Source organism: Telmatherina bonti (assembly GCF_933228915.1).
Source record: "Telmatherina bonti genome assembly, chromosome: 3".
NCBI lineage: Eukaryota > Metazoa > Chordata > Actinopteri > Atheriniformes > Telmatherinidae > Telmatherina > Telmatherina bonti.
In genome coordinates, this window is record NC_136621.1 from 21,082,494 (window position 1) to 21,105,486 (window position 22,993).

The following is a 22,993-nucleotide window of genomic DNA, read 5'->3' on the forward strand; positions in this document are numbered from 1 at the left end:
AATATTTCATGGCAGACTGGATAGCAGAACCTAAAGAAACAATTAATTGAATCATTCTGGTGCAATTATCAGAGATTCTGTCCGATTTGATTTTAATGTGACTTTTATTATTAGTTAACTTTTGCTTGTTGTCTGCCAAGCAACTAAATGATTGTGTCAAATACACGAGAAGTACAGCTGAATGTCATCACCATGGAATCACTGTGATGTGAAGTTAGACTGACTTATAATCCATCATAGAATGACAATAGGAAAGAACACAACTGGGCCCAGAACAACGCCCTGCATAACTCCTCATAACAAGATATTTGTCTCTGATGTTATCAGATTTAACAAGATTAACACAGAATTTTTGAAAACATTAGAAGTGAAGCAATAGTAAATCACCACTAAATCCTGAAATACAGTATGTCAACAACTGAGCTGTGTATAAACAGATGTATGTTTACTTAAAACAGACATGATACATTAAAATTTGCCTCAGCATGACATGAACATGGGGATAATGAGAGGAGAGAGGATGACACACTTGATTATTTTCACCTCACATTTCCTAGTAGAATTCATTTAATTATTTCTTACAATATTTTTGCATCAATCCGATTTTTGTATGAGCTTAACTTCTTCTTCATAGTCTACTCAAACAGAGGCTGTGACTGGAATTTGGTACCTAAAGGTTGTAACTGAACTTGGGCAACAACTACAGAAAATCCACCAAAAGGCCAAACTAAAACCTACAGAGGACGACACTTAAGTGTAAGAACTAGTTTTCATTCTCTTGATGGTATTGAATGAGAAACTAAGAATATCTTAATCAATGGCAAGAATCAAAACTTCTGAAAACTTATTTAATTACTGCATAGTAATTTGTCAAAAAATGACTTACTGATTTAATTAAAAAAAAAAAAAAACACTACTTTAACTGTGTTTTTTGATTGCTATAAACTTTTTTCATATGACTCAATGTAGTTTTATGTATATTGTATTTTACTTTCAATAAAATGTCCAAAGAATTACAACACTAAGTATAAAAAATGAAGAGAGCGAGCGAGAGAGAGAGAGAGAGAGAGAGAGCTGGAGAGAGTAGACAACACTTTTCATGCTGCTCTTATCTGTTTACTTTATGGGAAAACAGCTACAAAAAAGGGGTCAGAGTGGCAGTATTTGTACCAGATGCCACAGAAAGCAGAAGAGATTTTAAAGTTTTCTACTCAGGATGGGACCAGCTATAACTTTGTTTCTCCTGTGTTCAGTTATGCTCTTTACCTCAGTATCATCAGAACAAGACAACGGTATCGCTGGTATTTATTTCAAAATACAAGGCTTGGAATGCAAATGTTGATATGTAATTGTGATATGGTGGCTGGATCAGTATGTAGTGATTTTTGACAAACTCTAATGTGATGTAAATGCAATTTCTTTGAACCAATATAACACTGTTTTCAATTAATCTTTATATTATTGCAGTATGTTTTAAACCAGAGCTGTCAAACAACATTGAGATGGAGGGGCTCCAGATGTTTAGCCCTGGTGTGGAGTTAGCGCTTTCCTGTAAATGGGGCTACACACCTGTGTCGGGCCCTCGCAAGATTGTTTGCTCTGTCAGAGGAGAGTGGACAAAAACAAAACTGCGGTGCATTCGTAGGTCTTCGTGATTCTTTTCTGACATATGTAGTTAATTTAGGAATAATATTCAGTTTTGAACTTTTGTGATTTTGTGATCAGAGGAGGGAAGGGATACTGCTAACATTAAGTGAAAAATTAAGTGATGTCATGTGAGGCATTCTTAGTATTAAATTTGGATCAGATAAAAGCATTGACCAACACATTTGTTCATAAAATGTCAAAATTAACTGTTTAGTCTGTGGTACAGACCAAGGCATGCTTTAACTTTTGCTAAATTAAGTTAAAGGACTGTGTAATTTAACTAAGGAGTCAAGCCAGAATATAATTTTTACATTGTGAATTTATCATCTGCTTGCATTATACATAAGTATAACAAAAACATTTCAATCTTCTCTCTGAAGCTGTTCTTCAAATTTTTTTCTTCAGCAAAATTATGTCCTTTTCCTGATCCACTATCAAATGGAGAAATGTACTTTGAAGATAATACATACCAGAGTACGATCAACTATACTTGCAATGAAGGGTAAAGCTAGAAAATTATTTATTACTTTTATTGTGTAGTATGTGACTCATTTATTGGTCAAAAAGTAGCTATTTCTATGTAGAAATGCCAATCCTGCAAAAAGATTTGCAGTCCTATCCTGTTTATGAGACTGACAAATTTAGCAAACATCAAACTGATCAGCATTTGATTTTAAAGGCATAAAGAGTCATGTTTCAGCGTATGGGTTCAATTTGGCATAGTCACTCAAATAACTAGTAATACATTAAAGATACACTCATTTTGAATTTTGGTTGAAAAGAACAAAAGATATATTATAATACATATATATATATATATATATATATATATATATATATATATATATATATATATATATATATATATATATATATATATATATATATATATATATATATATAAATATGTGTGTGTGTGTGTGTGTGTGTGTGTGTGTGTGTGTGTGTGTGTGTGTGTGTGTGTGTGTGTGTGTATGTTGAACCACAATTCAAGAGCAATGTCTGGATGTTCACTTAATTTTTATTTAGCATTTATTTATTTAGTTTAGTCAGTCTTAACTCATTTCAATATTTCAGTATCAGTAGCAGTTGTATTTTTTCCTTATTTAATAGGAGGATGCCAATACTGTTGAGCATGGCTGTAGCCTGATTTGAGTGAATTCATTTTCTGTTTTCAAGTGAAGCATAAACTGAATGACATTTCACTTCACAGGTACATTTTGACTGGATCCAGCACTGTTGTGTGTCAAGCTAATGGCACATGGAGTACACCTGTACCAGAATGTACACGTATGTCAGCTACTTCTAATTGCACAATGCATATTTTTTATTGCTTTTGTAGAGTTCCTTGCATTTCTTGTCTTCTCTTAAAACACACATTCAATTAATTAATACTTCAGCTATCAAAGACTAGTCTAAACTTTATATTTGGTCATTGAAGACTAACTAAACACAGAAAATTTTGTGACTTTATCTTAAAATTGAGTAAAGTAACAGTATATGCTCAAACTTTGAATTATCAAATTGCATCTCTCTTGTTGCAGCTGTGACCTGTGGTCTTGCTCCAGTCCCCCAGTATGGAATGGTAATTTATAACAAAAGGGTGAGAGGGCACACTGTTGATTATAGCACCACAGCAACGTACATGTGCCGCCCTCCATACGCTGTCTTTGGCAGCCCAAGAGCAGTGTGCTCTGCAAATGGCACCTGGACCAAGACACCAGAATGCCGAGGTATGAGGATTAAAAACAAAACAGTCTCACTCCATAATGTGTAATCTAAATGGATCAACAGGTCAAAACCTGCAGTGTTGTGATGAAAGGTAAAAATTTGTCAAATTTAGCTGCTATATTTTCAGAGCTCCAAAATTGTTGTAAGCCTCAAATAAGCCTTTTAAAAACAGGACAGATTATTCATGTAGCTTGTATTATGTTGAAAAATATTATATGACAACATCTTATTCAATCTGAGCCTAAAAATTGTATTTTTGATGGTGTTGTCTCTCTGACTTTGAAGACTTAATGGTCAGGGTCAAGGATATAAAACACATAGTGAAGCTGGAATATTGCAGAATGCCTTTGTGTAGACATCATATTTTGTGAACGCTGCTGAATATGAACCAACAGGCAAAGTAAAATATTATATCTCATAAGATCTGACTTTCTTCAATGGGAATTTTATGATTTTGACATGGACAAATGAGATCTGAGATTTAATTAGACATTTTCTTAAGAGAAATCTACAACAGGAATGCAGGACTACTGAGCATAATCTCAATTGATACTTTAAAAAGTGCTTTCATTGAATGTGAACAAGTTCTTTGTTTCTGTAAGCAGGAATTTTGCTCACTGAAACAAAACAGCAGTTTTTTTCTTTATTTATATGACGATCATGTAACACTTCCCAATCTTCACATCAATTTAACCAAATGCTTTAATCTATGCTTTTAAACAGTTTGTATTGAATGTACTTAATTGTTTCCCTACAGTGGTGACATGTCTCCCACCAGAGAACATTGAACGAGGCTACATGTCTAACAATAATAAGAGAGAATATGACTTCATGGACAGAGTTAAATATGACTGCCAAGGTGACTTTGTACTTGAAGGAAATTTGGAGACTGTTTGCCAGAAAGACGGAAAATGGTCAGAAAAGCCATCCTGCAAGGGTAGGAGAAGATTTCAGTCTTAGAATATGTTTTACATCACACAATGAGATGTTAGCCTGGTTTCAAGGACATCCAACTCTGACATAAAGATTGTACTCAGTTATTTCTGTAAGAGTTTGGCTTTTTATAAAAGGTTGTCATTCTTATCTTGGATTACCAAGTTCCAATCAAAATGCTCTAAAGTGTTGTTCAAGTAATAATTTTCTCTTTTTCCTTTGTGACTTATAGCTCCTTGCACTGTTACCATCCAGAGAGCAAAAATCTTATACAAAGGAGAAAAAATGTGGATCAAAGATCTAAACGCAAACATGGTCTTACACAAGGAAATCATCTCTGTGTACTGCAAAGACCGGGCCAGGGGGTGTGGTTATGCAATGCCTACCCAGTGCATCGATGGAAACCTAAAAATACCTGAATGCTTTGAAGGTAAAGCTTATTTCATTACAGAACAGATCAAACAACTAAATAAGAAGAAGAAAAGATCTTAGCAAAAACCTATGAGCTCATTTCTGTCTATCCTCAGACAGAGCTTCCAGTGAAAGATTTGTTTCAATATACTTGGTTGGTAAAAATTATAGTAATACCCAAAGTCAAAGTCAAATAGAACTTAAACTGACACAGCTTTGTCTGGATTAACCATATAATGAAAGCAGAACCGAGTCACAGATTCACCTGCTGCTCCCTTTTTGTGGATTATGTAAACTGTCTTTTAAACTTAAACTAAGTACATAATTGCCTTCACAAGTAGAAAAAAAAAACACAGTCTGTAAATAGATATAATATTTTCCCCATCCAATCAGACTTATGACCACACAACACTGAGAATCAGCAAAAGCACAGCCGAATACTAGAGGTGTCTGAGGTTCATTTCCCCAAAATAAACAAGAGGGCATTATTAATTAACTAATAATGGCTCAATCAGATGATGATTACAAAACTAATTCCGTCTGGAATTCACGATTATAAAGTGTATAACTTGTTCTGTTTTTATGTGTCTGTTTCTTTCAGAACCCAGTCAGCTTGATAATAACAATCATACAGCTTCTCTTCCATCAGAAATTGAACAATGTTAAAACAGTGACAGATCCCACTTCTGATAAAACCACTGCAGTATGAAACACTTCTGTGTTTCATGAAATGACAAATATGCTTTCATCATGTATTGCTACTGTAAATTATTTTCTGATTATTTTCTAGATTCATTGTTGAAATTTTGTATGATTTTGTAATGGTATTTAAATATAACATTGCTTCTCAATGATGATATTTAATATGATATTTAATAAACTGTCTGTCATCGCAATGCACTTTCAAAGTCAAATATGATGTGAACATGAACTGTTTCAAACAGGAACACTTTCCCCTTTTATTTAAAAAAGAATCCAAAGTTTGTGTTTTGAAAGCATGCAGAGAAATGTACTTGTCTAAGGGCATGACTTCTGCAATTCAATGCACGATTATACCATAAAATGGTGCTTTTGTTTCAAATTGTGAGAACAGCTAGATGGAACCTCATGGTGGGCTGATGAGACATTCATTTGGCATTACTAAACTGTCTGAGTGGGTTTTATTTTGCATTCTTCACTGAGCTATAAATATCAGATATAGTATCCCGAAAATTTAGATACATTTTACACTGTGTCTTCCAGTATAATAGATGTCACCAATAACAGTTCATTCAGAAAAAGTCACCTCTTCTCAGTTTATTGTCTACTTCTCAATTGCCTGTCCTTTACACCTTTAAAGTGCCACACTACCGTTAATTAAAAAATATTACTCAGTTATTACGGATTTATTATTTCCCTTTCAAGCACATTTACTAGGAGAATTTAGATCTAATATGCACGTCTTTGCACTTTGGTCAGTGGGAGGAAGTACCCGCAACAAACCCCCGCAAACGAGGGGAGAAAATAAATACTATGATGATGGTGATCATAGACATCATATATACGTAGACGCCTCATTAAGCGCTGGAGAGTGAACCAGCGTCGCCGCCATATTGGATGGGTCTCCGCTGTCGAGTTTTGCTGCAGCATCAACGTAGTTTCCCCACAAAACTTTTTTGTGGAGCAACGCGCATATATTACACACACACACACACACACACACACACACACACACACAAAAAACAACACTTTTCTACATAATTGGTTGATAAGTAATATTAACACAGTGAATAATCTCCTGAATGCAAGTGAATTGTTAGAATTATTATGATATTATTATTAGAATTATTCCTACACACCAAGAACCCAGTAGAGGCAACACAGGATTAGAAAGTAGAAGTAGAAAAAAGGCGTAGCATATATGAGTAACGAAGCAGAGCGCTGGAGGATTTAATGTACTGCACAAAGGACAATCATGAGACAACAAGTGGGAAGAAGACATTACATTTAACTAAGATTGAATGAAGAATAAAATAAACCTAAATTAACACTAATACACACACACACACACACACACACACACACACACACATATATATATATATATATATATATATATATATATATATATATATATATATATATATATATATATATATATATATATATGTATATAAATATATAAACATATATACACACAAATTATGTATGTGATAGATATGTATATATATATATATATATATATATATATATATATATATATATATATATATATATATATATATATATATATATATATATATATATATACATACATATATATACATATACTTTTCAACACCAGTCTGAGACAAAATAGAGTCCCAGTGCTGTGCAAGTAAACACTTTTCAGGACCCATTACAGTTTGCATCTGACAATGGACTTGGGGTTGAAGATGCCATCATATACCTGCTCCAGAGAGCACACTCTCATCTGGACCATTCAGGCAGCACTCTGAGGGTCATGTTCTTTGATTTCTCAAGTGCTTTTAATATCATTCAGCCTGCTTTGTTATGTGAGAAGCTCCATAAATTCCAGGTGGATACCTCCACAACCACCTGGATCTATGACTACCTCATAAACTGACCACAGTTTGTGAGACTGAAAGGTTGTGTGTCTGAGATGGAGGTCAGCAGCACTGGTGCGCCACAAGGAACAGTTCTCTCATCATTCCTCTTCACACTGTACACCTCAGACTTCCAGTACAACTCTGAGTCCTGTCATCTGCAGAAATACTCTGATGACTCTGCAGTTGTGGGGTGTATCAGTGATGGACAAGAAGCAGAGTACAGAGAACTGGTCAGTCAGTTTGTTAAATGGTGCAGTGACAATCATCTCATATTAAATACCAGCAAAACAAAAGAGATGATTGTTGACTTCAGGAGGAACAAGAATAAACAAAGCACTGTTTCCATCCTGGGAGAGGAGGTAGAGGTGGTGGAGGAATACAAGTATCTTGGAGTTCAGCTGGACAACAAACTGGACTGGAAATGCAACACTGACTACATCTACAAGAAAGGTCAGAGCAGACTGTAATTCTTAAGGAAGCTGAGATGGTTTAACGTCTGCACCAAGATGTTGCATACTTTCTATAAGTCAGTTGTGGAGAGTGCACTCAGCTTTGCAGCATCTGCTAGGGTAGTAGCATCAGAACCAGAGACTTGAAGAGAATCAACTGATCCAGAAAGCTCCTTCTGTGCTTGGAGTAACTCTGGAGCCGCTGGAGCTGATTGTCCAAAGAAGAATGCTGCACAAGCTGATGAAGATGATGGAGGATTCTTCACACCCTCTCCACAACACAGTGATGAAACAACAAAGTGTGTTCAGTGAGAGGCTTCTTCAGGTCTGATGTAAGACTGAAAGATACAGAAGATCATTCGTGCCAGCAGCCATATATATATATATATATATATATATATATATATATATATATATATATATATATATATATATATATATATATATATATATATATATATGTAATGTTACTTCTGATTGCTATATTTTATTATTAAACCTACATAAAATGAAACAATGCGGCGTCTACGTATATATGATGTCTATGATGGTGATGACATCATGCTGAAGCAGGCCCTCTTGTGGCGACTCCAGTAGCTTCTCCCCTATTCTCGCGAGATCAAACGAGCTTCTCTTCCTTCTGAACCAGCATGGCAGTGCTGTATGAGGGATACACGTTGTGCGGGCTTGTTCCTGGCCAAAATCTGTCAACTTCAGGCATTCAAGGAATCGAACAAGAACGAGACGGCGATCATGTCATTGTTACCCACTCTACCAGATCTGTGATTCTGTACAAGGTGACGTTTAGACTTAATTTTGCCTTTCGTAATGTGGTCCACCTGATCGGTACGATCGGTGTAACTCGTGTTAGCATCATCGACTGGTCTGAGAAAAACACCGCCACAAACATAACCTAACATCTCTGGAGACAAGTTGCATGATCCGTGCAGTTTACTGATTATTTTCTTTTAAAATAGACAGAAAAAATGTCACCTAGTATGGGACATATACTGTTTCTTTCATGTTAGCAACAACACAATCACGAACATCTTCCTAAATTGGTTGTTAAAGTGAAACTTCGGGACGAAATACTAAATGTTAACTTAGCTAAAGTATAAACTCTTTCTGAGCTTTTGGTGATAGGTAAACCGTGTTAAATGCCTTCTCGTAGTTGATTCATTGTAATTATATTTTGTAAGGTTTCAGACCAGAAACCTTTGGGCAGCTGGACGGTGAAACAAGGACAAGCACTGACCTGCTCAGCAGTCTTCAACTCACAGACCAAGGAATTTGTTTCAGTCTCAGACAACAAGGTACACTGCTTCATTCACTGCATTGGCTCGCTGATCAAAATTAGGTTGCATCTAACAGCCCTTATGGCATTTCTTTGTTTTAGTGTATTTGGGAAATGTGCTACTGGTAGTTTTGTTCTGCACTCCCAGTTTACAGTAAATGTCTGTGGCCAGCATCACTTTTTTTTTCTTTTCTTTTTTGTTTGCGTTGTTTTGCTTTTACAACATTGGTTGATGCAGCACTGTCATTATGAAGCCACACCAATTTAATAGCAAACTAATCAGATTTCACCTAAAGCCTGCTCATTTATCTGCTCCAAGCAATTGTAGTGCTGTTACCCACTAAGAACAATGTTTAATAAAATACCAATGCATATGTTTTCACCTGCAACTTTCTTTATCAATATTTTTTCACATAATTTTTACCACATTTAAAAAATCCTTTTCTTTTTTCTTTTATTTTTATTTTACAGGTGATACGAATTTGGAAGGAAGGAGACATCCTATTAGACAAGGCTTTCAAAGCCACAGTAAGTCTGAATGTAATTAGTCCCCTATCTTAGGGAGTGGATGGAAATGTAGTTTGTAAAGAAATTGTGTTATAATGTTAATTTATATTTAAGACATCTTCATTTTAGCTGACACTGTGTGAATTATTTATATTGTTAAGAGTAACCAGACGAAAACAGCATTATATGTGACTTGATTTTGTTTTTACGTTCTCATTTTTGCCTCCTATGTATATTCAAACCAGGTTTCAGCAGATGTGTGGAAAGTGCACTCTCCACAAAGAGGGGAGCCTGTGGTCTTGTTTCAGAGAGGAGCTGTAAGACTACTGGACCCTCTGCTTTCTGCTCCTCAGCAACCAATTGAAGAGGTCCTGACTGAAGAGGAGACTATCAGGTGAGCAACTTTTTTCGTTTTTTAATCAGTTTGTTTGTTATTTACTCTTAATTTAAGCAGGAAATGATACCTGCAAGATTTATTTTTTTCTTCAAGAACGACCTGACAAAGACAAGAGAAAGGCAGCATGCAAAAAATAACCCTAAAAGATGATAAAAGCTGTAAGAAAACTGGGGGGCGGGGGCAACTAAGAAAGGTTGAGTTTTTCAGAAGTAAAGATGGGAAATGAGTAAAACAAGAAATTCAATGAGCTCCACTGCACAGTATAAAAAGATACAGGTGAAAGACAAGGCTAAAACTGTACTCAGCAGAAATCTTCCCCAGTCTGCACTGCAGAAAGAAGTGATAAAGATCAGTTTGGAATTGTCTCTGAAAGCGCTTGCACATATTTTGCAATTCACAACGGTCCTCACTTTAACATAAGATATGTTGTTTTTGTATAATATGTCTAATAATATTACAATATGTCTTAGTTTTTAGGGACATGGGTAGCAGGGTGGCTGGCAGGTGTATTAAATGGATCAACTACTGTGCTTTTTTTTCCCCTAAGGTTTACAAAAAAATTGCAGTTACTGACAGTGCAAAGCCATGTTGTCTGACATTACATGTCTCTCTCATTGTGGCAAGGTGGAGCACCAGCCTGGTGGCAGAGACACAGACCTTTGTCATCTTCACAACTGAACTGGTAAAATCTTTTCAATCTTACTATTTTACCCAACATTTGCAAATTATTGCAGCTTCATGTGTAGTTATGACAAAAGTAATGTGATAGTTTTTATTTGCATATATTCAAGAAACTAATGTTTATAAATGGCTTTTTGTCTTGATAATTGTTATTGTTTGCCAACAGAAAGGAGATCATTTCCTCTACCTGCAGAGACTGAATCCCAACTCTCTACAGAGGTATCGGCTGGAGGGAGAGGATCCCAGCCTCTCCCCACTTAGCTTCTCTGCCTCCTACAGGGACAAGCACATCTGTATTCTTTATATCTGTAAGTCTGAATTTCTTGTGAAAGTACTTTTGATGGAAGAGGAAAGATTCATGGATAATGGGAAATAACTTGTATAGCACTGGCTTCAACTGTATTGATGTACTTAAAAGCCTGCAATGTTTTGTGTTTGTAATATTAAAATGGCAAAGAATTGCAATAGAATAAATATGGCCTCCATTCAGCCTTTTCAATTTGAAACCAAAAGCAGTAACAAAAGGGAAAGACTTGACTTAAAATGTGCAATAATTACAATAATTAATTGACATTAATCGGCTCCTTTTAAAGAACATAAACAACATGCTGCTGACATTGGTAGTGAATTTGATTAACTTGCAGTATGGTAGACATTTCACAATTATAGACACCACAGAACTTATGCCATTTTTCCCATCATGAGCCTATCGACGGCTAATTCAGCATCAATCTTGCATCCTACCTGACGTATTAGCTCTCTCCAGCCAACAAAAGACAATCTTACAATGACTTGTTTAATCCCTTTGTTTTTCAATCTTCCTGCGTTTCTTTGATGAATCCGCAACATTGCATGTTCAAAACAGTCACTTTCTTATTTTACCACGAAGCGAAATGCCACGTCTCATCCTGGTTGCAAAAGTTGTATAGTGTGGTTTTTCAGCTTCGCAACGCAGCAGCAGCCGTAGAAATACGTAAAATATATGTCACTGTGTCATTATTCAAGTCCGGGATGCAGAGTTTTAGGGTCAAAAAGTTATCTGCTACTGCTTTTAGAGAACTCTTGCAAAACCAAATGTGTTGAAACTATGTTGTAAACAAAGCTTAATCATCCTTGTGGAGCGAATATTTGATGATCTGATTCAAAAAGTATCATCGGTTCTTATAGTATTGATTCAGAAATCCCTTATTTAACTATGATGTTGCATTTTGCTACCAATACCAGCTTCCTATACTGCTGACCTGAGTTAGGCAATTTGGCTCCTTTGTGTTTTTAGAATTTGTTCCTGTGCAAAGCCTCATTATTTTGAATAAGATACCCAAGATATTTAAATCAAAATCCACTTGATGAACTGAGCAGTTGTAGTTGCATCACCCCCCATTTAAACTTGCACTTTCTGTTTTTCTGGAATTCAGACCCCAATGGCCACGTGTACCAGAGTCTGATCTCTTTGCGGGGTCCAGGGTCTAATGAAGGGACCCAGGCTCTTCCATTGCCTCGCAGTTTGGTGCTGAGCCTTCCAGTCAGTGCAGATCTGCTGGAAGCAGCATCAGCCATGGTTCTTGATGACGCTCATGTGGCTGTTGTGGGGGCTCCACATCCCTCTGCTGGAGCTGGCAAAGGTAACTGCTAGACAGACTTGACTAATGCCAGGCCTTTAGCTGCAAACTTGTTTTCATGACCAAAAGACAATGACATGCTATGTGTGTTTGGTGTGCTTGAATAGTTTCTTTTCCATTTTAGACTTTCTCTGCATCTGGAATACCAATTTTCACACTCTTCAAGCTGGAAAGGAGTTAGCAGGAAACATCTATGGACAGGTAGGGATCAGTCTGTGGATGTTTTTGTCCTGTTAGAGCTAATTCACCAATTTGTGCTGCTGTTTGTACAGATATGTATGAACAGGCCAGGTCTCCCTGTCCTTCCAGCTGTTGGGTGCTGATGGAGGACTGTATGACTTTGGTAGAGCATTGCATCTGTTGTCCACTGTAAGAAGGGTTAATGTCCCTCCTTACAACTTTATAGCAGTTTACACCCCTAAAACTGTTGCATAAAGATGTACTACATCTGTAATTTTTTTAATTACGTTTGTCAAATTTATGCCGTTACTGACAATTGTTTTGTGTGTGTGTCTTTTCCTTTCCAATATAGCTATGGAGTTATTCAAGCAAATTGTTTATTCCACATGGGAAGTTCCTCTCTGTTATACCATTTGCATGTCCCAAATCCTCCCTTGCCTCTGCACTCGGGAAACTGAGGCAGCCCAAGACTGAAGGTGAGCAGAAACAAGTGGCTGTTCTTTTTTTACTTTAGTAATATCTTCATAAACCAATGACATCAAGTCAGATAAAACGTTTTATTAATTTTGGGAAACTTTTACAGAGCTCAAGCTGCCAGCTTCGGTTCCATCTTGGAATAACATGCTGCACGGAGACGCAGCTCGGCCTACAAAAGCAATAGAGACGAGGAAAACAGTAAGTTCATCAACATTCATTTTCATTAATTTATTTATTGTGTGTCTTATCAAACGTTGGGATTTTTTGTTTTTGCATCTTGCATTTGTGCATCGTTAAAATTGATAGAATTTCGTCTTTACCATTATAGTAGCCCCATCCCCCGCACACCACCAACAGCAACCACCATACTACTCAGTAGTAGTATGGGGGTTGCTTATTTGTATCTTAATTCTTATTTATATGTTAAATTTCTATAACTGCATGACATCTGCAGAGTAATAGTTAAGTTATTCATCTGTCTGCAGTGGGGTTTTTTCTTTTGTTTTTTTTTTTTTGTTTGTTTGGTTGTTTGTTCGTTTTTCTGGGGGAAGATCCACATTTTGATTGTTCCCTTTTACCTATTAGAGAACAACCCGCAAGACTCGGTCAGCTCCGAGTTTAACAGTCGACCAAGTACTGGAAGTTGTTAAGGTAAACAATGATAATATAAATTATGAGATTTTTCTTTTATGGCTGAGTTTTACATTTCATAAACTGGCGGAATGGAGGAACAATAAATATACCAAGCAGTTTTGTTTTCCTCTTGCAGACTGCACCACAAGAGAAGGTCCAGAGGGAGGTAGAGGGACTCCTGTCCAGGCACGATATCCAAGACCTGCAGCCGCTGTTCGGGCAGCTAGCTTTATCTCTTGTGTCCCGAAGCCTGGCTGACCCAGCCTTCTACTCACCCAGCATGCTGGCACAGCTTGTGCACACCCAGTGCCTCTGCCACAGGTGGGTGTAAAAGTATGACCAAAATGATCATTTATATTTTATAAACGTTGACTGTTTTATTGACCTTCAGTTTGAAAAATGTACATCTGTCTGTTTTTTACTCCTGTAAAAATCTGAACTGACGTGTGTATTCTAACAAGGAAGCCAAAATCAATACTGTTGTCCTGCTGGCAATGAGATTAACTTCGCTGAGGGTGTTCATGTTGAATATAACTATATACCATCATGATCTTCAACAGTGTCTGTCCTGATCTTGTTCCCCTGGCTCTTGAGAGGAAGGATTACTTTCTATGTCAGCTCTGCTTGCAGTTCTTCCCTGACATCCCAGAAGCTGTCACCTGTTCCTGCCTCAAGGCATTCATCAGGTAAAAACAAAGGGTCATTTTCTATGTCATTGTGCTTTAGATTTTTGCCACAGAGGGCAATAAAATACTTAAATTTGTTGACATGCTGTATATTTATTTTTAAAACTTTCAGCAAAGATGTTTGACACATAAATGACTTGGTTTCTCTTCCAGTTTGCCAGATCTCGATGCAGAGAAGTTGAGCCTGGAGCCTGACAGTCTTTCTTTTGTGGAAACTCTAATATCAAAAGAGCATGGCCAAGTCAGCTTGCAGAATGGTTTTAGGCCCCCCTCCTTTGAGGACGACCTCTCAGATGCCAACGATGACCAACAGACAACAGTGCAACAAAAGACTACCAAGAGTCCATCACAGAACACTTGTCCTGTGGGATCACACAAGGCTGCTCTACTGTATCCTCCAGGGCGCTGTCACATTTACTGAAAAACACTTTACAAGTTTGTGTCAATTTTTTTTTTTTTTTATTTGTATTGTTTTTATTCTTTTTTTCCCTTCCTTATTCCTTGCTTGATCTACATTTAATTATGAAATATGAGATCTTAACTCAAGCTGTGCAGAAATGAGGTCCTGCAGACGGCATACAATGATACTTTCCTCCTCCCGCACCTCAAGGATCTCTCCTCTCAGCATGTTGTTGTCAGTAAAAGCTAGCTACTTTGACCATTTTCTAAATTAAATCAGGACAGCACTAAACTTTCTCCTAAAACATTTGTTTTCTGTCAACCAGCTTTTCCTCAAGTACCTACAGTTTCTCTATCTAAGATATTCCCAAGATGACTTTCCACAGACGCACAGTTTTAGATCACCAAGTCTAAATCAGGTTTGTATCACATCTGATCCTGTTATTTGGGCACCCACATTCGGGTGCACATTGTAAGTACAGTACTTTTATTAAGTTGTTTACCCAAAAGCAGCTGTGCTAAAAATGCAACAATGAAATAAAGGCGGTCAGATTTTTCAGTTTGAAAATGTTTTACTCTAATCCTTTGTGTGTGAGTGCAGATCATGGATTGGGTATGTATGCTGCTGGATGCCCATTTTACAGTGCTTGTGATGACTCCAGAGGCCAAAGAATTATTGATGAACCTCCTCAATTTTGTTAGAGCTCAGGTAACTTTTTTCTCTGTGTTGCTACCCTGTAACTGACTGCATAGTGATTTTTTTTCTTTTACATGTGATGGGTTTTTGGATATCATGGTTCTGTCTTTTCTCTTCAGGTGAGGCTGTTCTCGGAGCTTGGAAAGATTGAGGGCAGCCTCAAAGAGCTCAATAAGATGAAGGTGAAGAAGGACATGGGACAATACTCCATTGAAGTCATTGAGCTGTTTTAAAATGTGTATAGAATTATTTTAATCAATTCCAACTTCCCTCATTTTTGCTGAAGTGGTTTAAGAGGCTGCACATTGTCATAAAGTGCTTTTTGGCACAGATGCTTCCCATCAAAAAGGTTTGACTGTATCAGACCAAAAATCCTGATATAATTTGGACTTTAAATTAGCTGCAGATGTCTATAAAGTCTTTTGCATTAGGTGGTGGAATTTTTGACATGGATAAAACGTTTTGCATTTTAGATACGGGCAACACATGACTGAGTAGCTATGGTTTAGTAACATACATGCTAATGTCATCTTGTACAACATTGTTAAAGGTTTCTTTTTTTAAGAAAGGACTTTGAAACTTTCACCACACCAATCAGTGTTTTGGGTGTGTTTGTGTGTGTCCCAGCTTAGCTGAATATTTGTAAATCTGTCAGTTTTTACCTTTTACTGTTTTCGACATAAAAATTTGTATGTTGGATATAAATATGTAACATGAGGAAAAACGTCCTGTGGCTGTGGCATTTTCATTCAGACTGCTGCCAATTTCGAGGGGGGGGGTTGCATCTGCCAGTTTATAAATCTTTGCATTGCCTAGTTGTTCGTCAGAGACTATTTTATACCAATGAAATAAATTTCCATTTCATCAACCCTATCTGTTATGACGTTTACCTCATTAAATTAAAAGCTGTATGCATATTTTAAAAAAAAAGAAAGCGTAACGTTGTCGGCAGGATTCGAACCTGCGCGGGGAGACCCCAATGGATTTCTAGTCCATCGCCTTAACCACTCGGCCACGACAACTGGCGCCATAAATCACACGTATCGGTTAAAAAACAAAAACCCTCATTGACATCTTAAAATATTTGAAACTATTGACACTGCAAATGTTGCCGCACAAAGATCTATATAAATGTTTTAAAGCTATGAAGCTGACACCCGACCTATGCACCTGACTCGCCATTTGTTTTTCTTCGTTTGGTTCTGGCGCTCCACCATGAAGTTTATGTCACGTGTTAGACAAACTCGTTCATAATTGGTTCCCTCGTTAGGAATTGTGAGGAGTTGTTAGGATTGGTTAGGACGTGTTAGAACTTTGTTAGGATCTGGTTAGGACCATAGACCGTATGGTTAGGACTTGTTAGGACTTTGTTTGGAATTGTTGGGACTTGTGTTACAGCCTGATTGCTGGCGGGTGCAGCCACAACTGGCGCCATAATCTTCATAAATGATAAAAAGTGGACACACATATCTGCTACAGTCTGTGGCTACAACACAGCGCATGTTTTTTTGTTTTGTTTTTTTTTGTCTGAAATGCTACGAGCTATGTCGGTACAAATGTATTTTCGATATAAATAGTTTTATAGCTACTATAAGCAATACAAAAGCAAAAATCACTCTTGACAACTAACTTAAATTAATTTAAATAACCGAGTAAAACCTATAAGATCGCAACTCTGCGTTCCTACAGAAAAGAGCCCATCATCCGAGCCCATTTCACTGAAAATGGAGTCAGTTTATTATACAACAACAATTATTTTTTTGTTTTTACTTTAGAGATTGTTTCGTTGGTATTTTCACCATTTTTATTCGGGAAAATATAAGTCACATGTACATAAGGCGGCGTATTTAAGTCGTGAGCTATATGTTGGAGGTATTATGTGCTCGCTTCGGTTTTGCTGTCTGTGACGACAATGGCGACAGGGCCAAAAAAAAAAAAGAGCCATGATGGTTTACTAAATTAATTTGACCCACCTGTGATTGAGACCACAAACCAAAAGCAGGATACGCTAATTATGTGTATAATTGGCACTTAGGGTTTGCGTGGAAGACTAAATTTATGAACTACGGCTATTGCGTCGATTGTAGAACACAGTCACGTGACCCCATATCGACTAGCAATCTCCCACTGTTAAGTTAGATGTGAATATCGCTTTCCCGGAAGTGCTATAATAAAAACCTTGAAACGAAGTGGTGTAATTTTTACAATTATATGATCAAATTAAACAGAAATCTATATAATTTTATATTTATCAAACTAAACGCCATACAGTGTATAATTATTCGTATTTTCATGTGTTTAATATGTATTTTATTATACTTTAACTTTGAAAGACATCGTGGTGACTTCCGGTTTAGACAGTGCTGTTTGAGGTTAACTTGACGCAGCTCTGAGGCCTGCTGTGTTTTCAACAGAGGGAGAGTCGAGAGGAAAAATGGCGTCTGCAGGCGACCCAGAGCGGGACACCGGCCATTCAGTTTGAGCTTTACGCCTCAAAATTGACACCGGGGCTTGGTGGGGACCAATCTGTGGCAGTCGTCGGACTTCAACATTTTTTCTTCCCCGTTTTTTTCCGGCGTGCGTGGCTTTTTCCAGCAGCGAGATTGAAGCGGAACACAAGAGCCTCCCTCCTACAATGAGGGGAAGGAGAGGAAGGCCGCCCAAACAAGCAGCAGTGATGCTGGAAGGTTCACCCGGGCCAGTCCGGGGATCTCGGGGCGGCAGGACTAGAGGGATGCGTGGACGGGGAAGAGGCAGAGGAAGGGGCCGGGGACGTGGAGGAAGTGTCGCCGTTTGCAGCATTGGCTCCGTGGATGTTGATGCAGAAATATCCGGCCGAGATAACTTTAATTCGTCTCGGGGCCGCAGGAAAGTTGGAGCCTCCACCACGGCGGCTGCAGCGGCATCGCGGGGAAGAGGGAGCAGAGGTAGAGGCAGAGGGTCCAGAGGCGGCCGCGGCGGGAGAGGCGGAGTGAGGCGACCTCAAACCAAGGTGGTCTACGACGACAATAGCGACGAGGAGGATGATAATTTAAGCTACCGTTCTGACGAAGATGAGCTGAACGACAACCCTTCGTCGGATCTTGAAGATGAAGAGGCCTTGGGAAACGACTCTGACTATCTGGAGGACCTACCAGAGGATGATGATGCCAGCTACTGTACTGAGAGTAGTTTTAGAAGCCACAGCACGCTCGGGAGTACGCCAGGTACGTTGGTAGGGAAGTTCATGAGGTTAAGCAAAGCAGGTTTGCATGACTTAAAGAGTGCATTTTATTTTTAGCTCAGTACAGAAACCAAGCCGCATTGTTCAAAATGGAGCTTGCACTGAGAAACAGGCCTTTGTTTACCGTGTTCGCTGCCGTCCGCTATCTTACAGATCTGCCCCACGCTGTAGCCGGCTTGTGTTTTGACTTTTGGCGGATCAGCACATTTTTGTCATTTTCTAATTCTAACTTTGCTCGTTCATTTTTTACCTGACAGTACTCGTGCGATGTTTTTTTATTTGTTCATGTAAGCACAGAACGACCGGATGTAAGACCTCGATTTTGTATTCATTTCATTCATTCATTATTACTTTTTTGCACAGTAAATGCAGTTTGTGCCACTTAATCTACGCTGCATCAAAACACAATTTACAAACGGTTATCCCAATACTCATCCCAATTGTAAACATATTTTACTGCTAGTCATCCTCACATAGCAGCTTGTAATAAAATTAAAAGTGTGAAAGTTAACTATTGTTTGGACAAAATACAACATCGGTAGACGCACAAGCTCTAGCTGAAATTAAGGGACATGTTTTCCCAACGAAATGCTGCTAAATGACTTTGACAGGCATGTGTTTTGAAAAGAAGCGCTCTTTTTTTCACTTGTTGAAAACGTCGACTCATTACGTAGTGCATCGTTACCATAGTAACCCCTCTATTTATCAGGTGTGGACATTAGGTCTGCTCACACAGTTATGGACAACCATGTTAATAAAGTAAATGAGTAAATTATGTGACACTTTAATTTAAGGCAGTGCATTGTAAGCTTTGGTGGAAGTACTTATACATACTATTCACACCATAGTCAATCAATTGATCAAACTTTGTTTATGAAGCGCTTTTCCAACATAAAATATGTGACTCAAAGCACTTTACAGTTTAAAATCAGACATAAAGGAAGCACACAGGCAGACAAATTATATAAAAAGATACATCCAACCCCCCTTTTTAGATACATCTAAATGAGAGAGGTAATTGTATTCACACACACACACACACACACACACACACACACTTATATGTATGTGTGTATTTTTAAAATGTTTGTTAGTTTACATTTGTATTTGTATCTACAGTTGCTCTGTTTGAAGTTTTGTTTTCTTAGAATTAGCCTCTATAGACATCCATTGCCATGCTTTTGTAGTTGTTGGCTGGCATTTACATACTGCTCTCAAACAGTGTACCTGCAAGGCTTCTTATTTTGCATATATTGCTTGTGTTTGTCACTAAACCTGGAGACAGCTCTTGATGTTTATTTATTTGCATCATTGTTATCTAGCTCTGCTGCAGGTCTTTACTGTTTAGATGTCACTGATAGACAGTATGATCATATATTTCATTTTACCATACAAAAAAACACTTCTACATAGTCAATAGTTACAACACAGCTTACACTGAGGACACAGCATGGTGGACCGTGTGGGATATTTTGTTTGTTCTCATGAAAAGTTAATGTAGCAACCTTAACTCTCTACAAAATCTCAGGCAGAGACGTGAAATGAAGGAGTGCACACCAAGTACGCTCTACGCATGATAACTTCAGTGATACAACACAGTGACTCCACAGTGACAATACTGGCCATTTAGCCTTTTTTAACCGTGGGATTGTGAGGTCACTTCAGAGAACTTGTGTTGGCACTTTCAAGTCAACCACGCGTCCAAGTTTATTCCTTATTACAATGTATGAAGGCACACTTCACAGAGAAAAATCTGGAACAAAATATGCTGCAGGATATGCATATATTACACATGCATAAACAAAAGGAAGCTTATAATTATATATGTGGAATTAAGCTTTATTGTCCTGAGGGAAGAATGTTATTGTCTACCTTTTTATTATGTTACATTGTTTAACACATTTTTGCACATAAAATGTCTATATTCATATCAGCGTGAGTCTTCCGAGTTATGTATGCCGGTTATTCTATATTTGTTAGGGACCGTGTGTAAGTTTGCATATACTGGTAATTTTGTTAAAAGTATTTCATGAAAATCCTGGAACGTTCAACACAGCTTTAAAATGATCCATGTTGCTTCATGCTTAATCTTGAAGAAACAATGATGCAATATCAAATTTTATATCCAAGGATATTTTTAATCATTAGTGTATTTAAAACATTTTTCCTTTTTTTTTTTAACATTTCTCCAAAATTTTGCCTTAGGATTGTAAAGCCAGTACAGTCATTTCTTTTTTTTTTTATGGGAATGTATTTCCACTGATATACATTCCCATACAAATGTAATGTGTGTTATTGCAATTTTTGTGAAAATAAAGAAGCTCATTCCAGTTGGTTTACTCTCATGCCTCCAATCATTCTGTACTTATTACTTTGTTGGAACAACTTGTAGTGATTTATTTTGGTGGCATATTAATTTTCTTTTTAGATATTCAAGTGTTTCCAGTTAACTTTGCATTACAGTTAATTGGAAACACTGAAGAACAGACAAACATCATGCAATAATTAGAAGTGGTTTCTTAGCTTTTCCTTTCTTTCTTGTTTTTTTATGCGACTCTACTCTCTCTTGACTATTTTCCTTTCATTTGCTGCAGGCCGGAAACGGAGTCGAGCCTTGCGACCACGCTCTCCCATCCTCGAAGCAAAGGACATTCCTTCTTTGGACCTTCCCAAGTCCTCTGATGACCTCTTGGTTCCTACCTCACAGCTCCTCAATGTGTCTGCTGTCTATGAGGTCCTGCGCAACTTCGGCACTGTCTTGCGGCTTTCCCCGTTCCGCTTTGAGGATTTTTGTGCAGCCTTGGCCAGCCAGGAGCAGTGCACATTGCTGGCAGAGACCCACATCTCTTTGCTCAAAGCTATTCTCAGAGAGGAAGACACTTCCAACACCACATTTGGTCCTGCTGATGTAAAGGACTCTGTTAACTCCACTTTGTACTTTGTGGATGGTATGACATGGCCAGAGGTGGTGCGGTCATACTGTGAGAGTGACCCAGAATACCGGCACATCCTCCCTTTCCAGGAGAGCGAGGATTATCCGTATGAACCATTGGAGAGCAAAGTTAAAGTCCTTCAGTTTTTGGTTGACCAGTTTCTGGCGACTAACATAGCCCGGGAGGAACTTATGTCTGAAGGGGTGGTCGCCTACGACGACCATTGCAGGGTGTGCCACCGTCTTGGTGACCTGCTGTGCTGTGAAACATGTTCAGCGGTTTACCATCTGGAATGTGTGAAGCCACCATTGCAGGAGGTACCAGAGGATGAGTGGCAGTGTGAGGTGTGTGTGGCACACAAGGTGCCCGGTGTTGCAGACTGCATCCCTGAAGTGCAGAAGAGCAAACCATTTATTCGTCAGCTACCAGTTGGCTACGACCGACACCACCGTAAATACTGGTTCCTCAACCGCCGGATTGTAGTGTAAGTTCACAGTGTTTTTTAACTCCAGTTTAAATTAGATTGAATCAAATTTAGCTCCTTGCAGAATGGCATAAAGCTCAAAGTGAGGTCTTAAACTGAGCTTTGGTCTGGTGAGGATAGTCATGGATGCTGGTCTGCAGTCATTCACTTTGTTTATTAAACCTTAGGAAAGCATAGTCAAATGCAGATTCACAGAGGAGGTTTTAATGAATCATCAGTACCGTACAAGTGCAATATAGCTACACACCGTGGGAGAAAAATAAATGATTGAACAGTACATTTTCCTAAAGGCCAAAGTGTGAGTCCACATTGACAAAGGTAGTGAATATTTAGGTGTATACTTATAGCAGTAAGTCAGTTTATTGCTTATCCCTGCATATATGCTTTTTTAAAATGAGAATTACTCTTTAATACCTCCAAAATATCTTCATGCCTTCTTAGTTTTTAAACCAAACTCAGTCATCAGTAGCATTGGTCTTGGATGTTATTAAATTATATTGGGATTGAGCAGTAACAGATGGTGTGTGTGCTGGCTCAGCAGCAATAGACTGTCTGCTGCATAAACTGTAAGGAAAAATGGATCAGCCAAACAATATATGATTTATAACGGTGGATGACCTGAGGTTTTTAATTTTTCTTTCTTCTTATCCTGCTTTATGCTGGCTCGAGCAGGTGCTGGGTTCCCCCCGAAAAAACTGGGTCTTCAGTTTTTCTTTAAAGGCTGTGTGTGTAGTGGTGGACACAGAAAAAAGTTTGTGTGGCTGGATGTGCATTTGTGCAGTAAGTGTGTTTTTTATGCACACATGACCTAAAGGAACGCTACTGAATAGACATTACTGTTGCATAGCTGCAGGCCTCACACTCTTGAGGTAATAATTATACTGAGCAAAAAGCCATCCACTCTGCTGCAACAAAACCTCAGTGTCTTTTTTAGTAAAGTACAGGTGCAATCATTTTTATGGATTGCCTTGTTCAGAAGACCATCTTCTTTGTGTATCTGTGATTGCTCTTGGCTTAGATTAAA

General features: G+C 37.9%; 3 protein-coding genes across 3 annotated transcripts in view; all 3 read left to right on the top strand.

Annotated features, from left to right (window-relative positions):
- Window positions 1–1,255: 1,255 nt before the first annotated feature.
- On the top strand, window positions 1,256–5,388 carry LOC306773223 (beta-2-glycoprotein 1-like; the record flags this gene model as incomplete). The annotated part of the gene is made up of 8 exons (XM_079262980.1): window positions 1,256–1,301; window positions 1,468–1,641; window positions 2,053–2,149; window positions 2,861–2,937; window positions 3,192–3,380; window positions 4,136–4,315; window positions 4,544–4,741; window positions 5,324–5,388. 8 exons carry the CDS (start codon window positions 1,256–1,258, stop codon window positions 5,386–5,388), a joined length of 1,026 nt encoding a protein of 341 aa, XP_079119106.1.
- Window positions 5,389–8,409: 3,021 nt separating this feature from the next.
- nol11 (nucleolar protein 11) lies at window positions 8,410–16,122 on the top strand (the record flags this gene model as incomplete). The annotated part of the gene is made up of 18 exons (XM_079264800.1): window positions 8,410–8,556; window positions 8,959–9,072; window positions 9,525–9,581; window positions 9,806–9,954; window positions 10,582–10,639; window positions 10,805–10,946; window positions 12,054–12,260; window positions 12,382–12,458; window positions 12,790–12,913; window positions 13,021–13,112; window positions 13,500–13,565; window positions 13,684–13,868; window positions 14,108–14,233; window positions 14,387–14,623; window positions 14,789–14,867; window positions 14,959–15,051; window positions 15,234–15,341; window positions 15,449–16,122. 18 exons carry the CDS (start codon window positions 8,410–8,412, stop codon window positions 15,560–15,562), a joined length of 2,175 nt encoding a protein of 724 aa, XP_079120926.1. The 3' UTR covers window positions 15,563–16,122.
- Window positions 16,123–17,811: 1,689 nt separating this feature from the next.
- LOC306754342 (nucleosome-remodeling factor subunit BPTF-like) overlaps window positions 17,812–22,993 on the top strand; it is a 45,831-nt gene continuing 40,649 nt past the window's right edge. Inside the window, exons 1-2 of the mRNA XM_079238323.1 lie at window positions 17,812–18,535; window positions 21,147–21,969. Coding sequence (XP_079094449.1) covers window positions 17,965–18,535; window positions 21,147–21,969 — 1,394 coding nt within the window. The 5' untranslated portion in view covers window positions 17,812–17,964. The remainder of the gene's footprint in view (window positions 18,536–21,146; window positions 21,970–22,993) is intronic.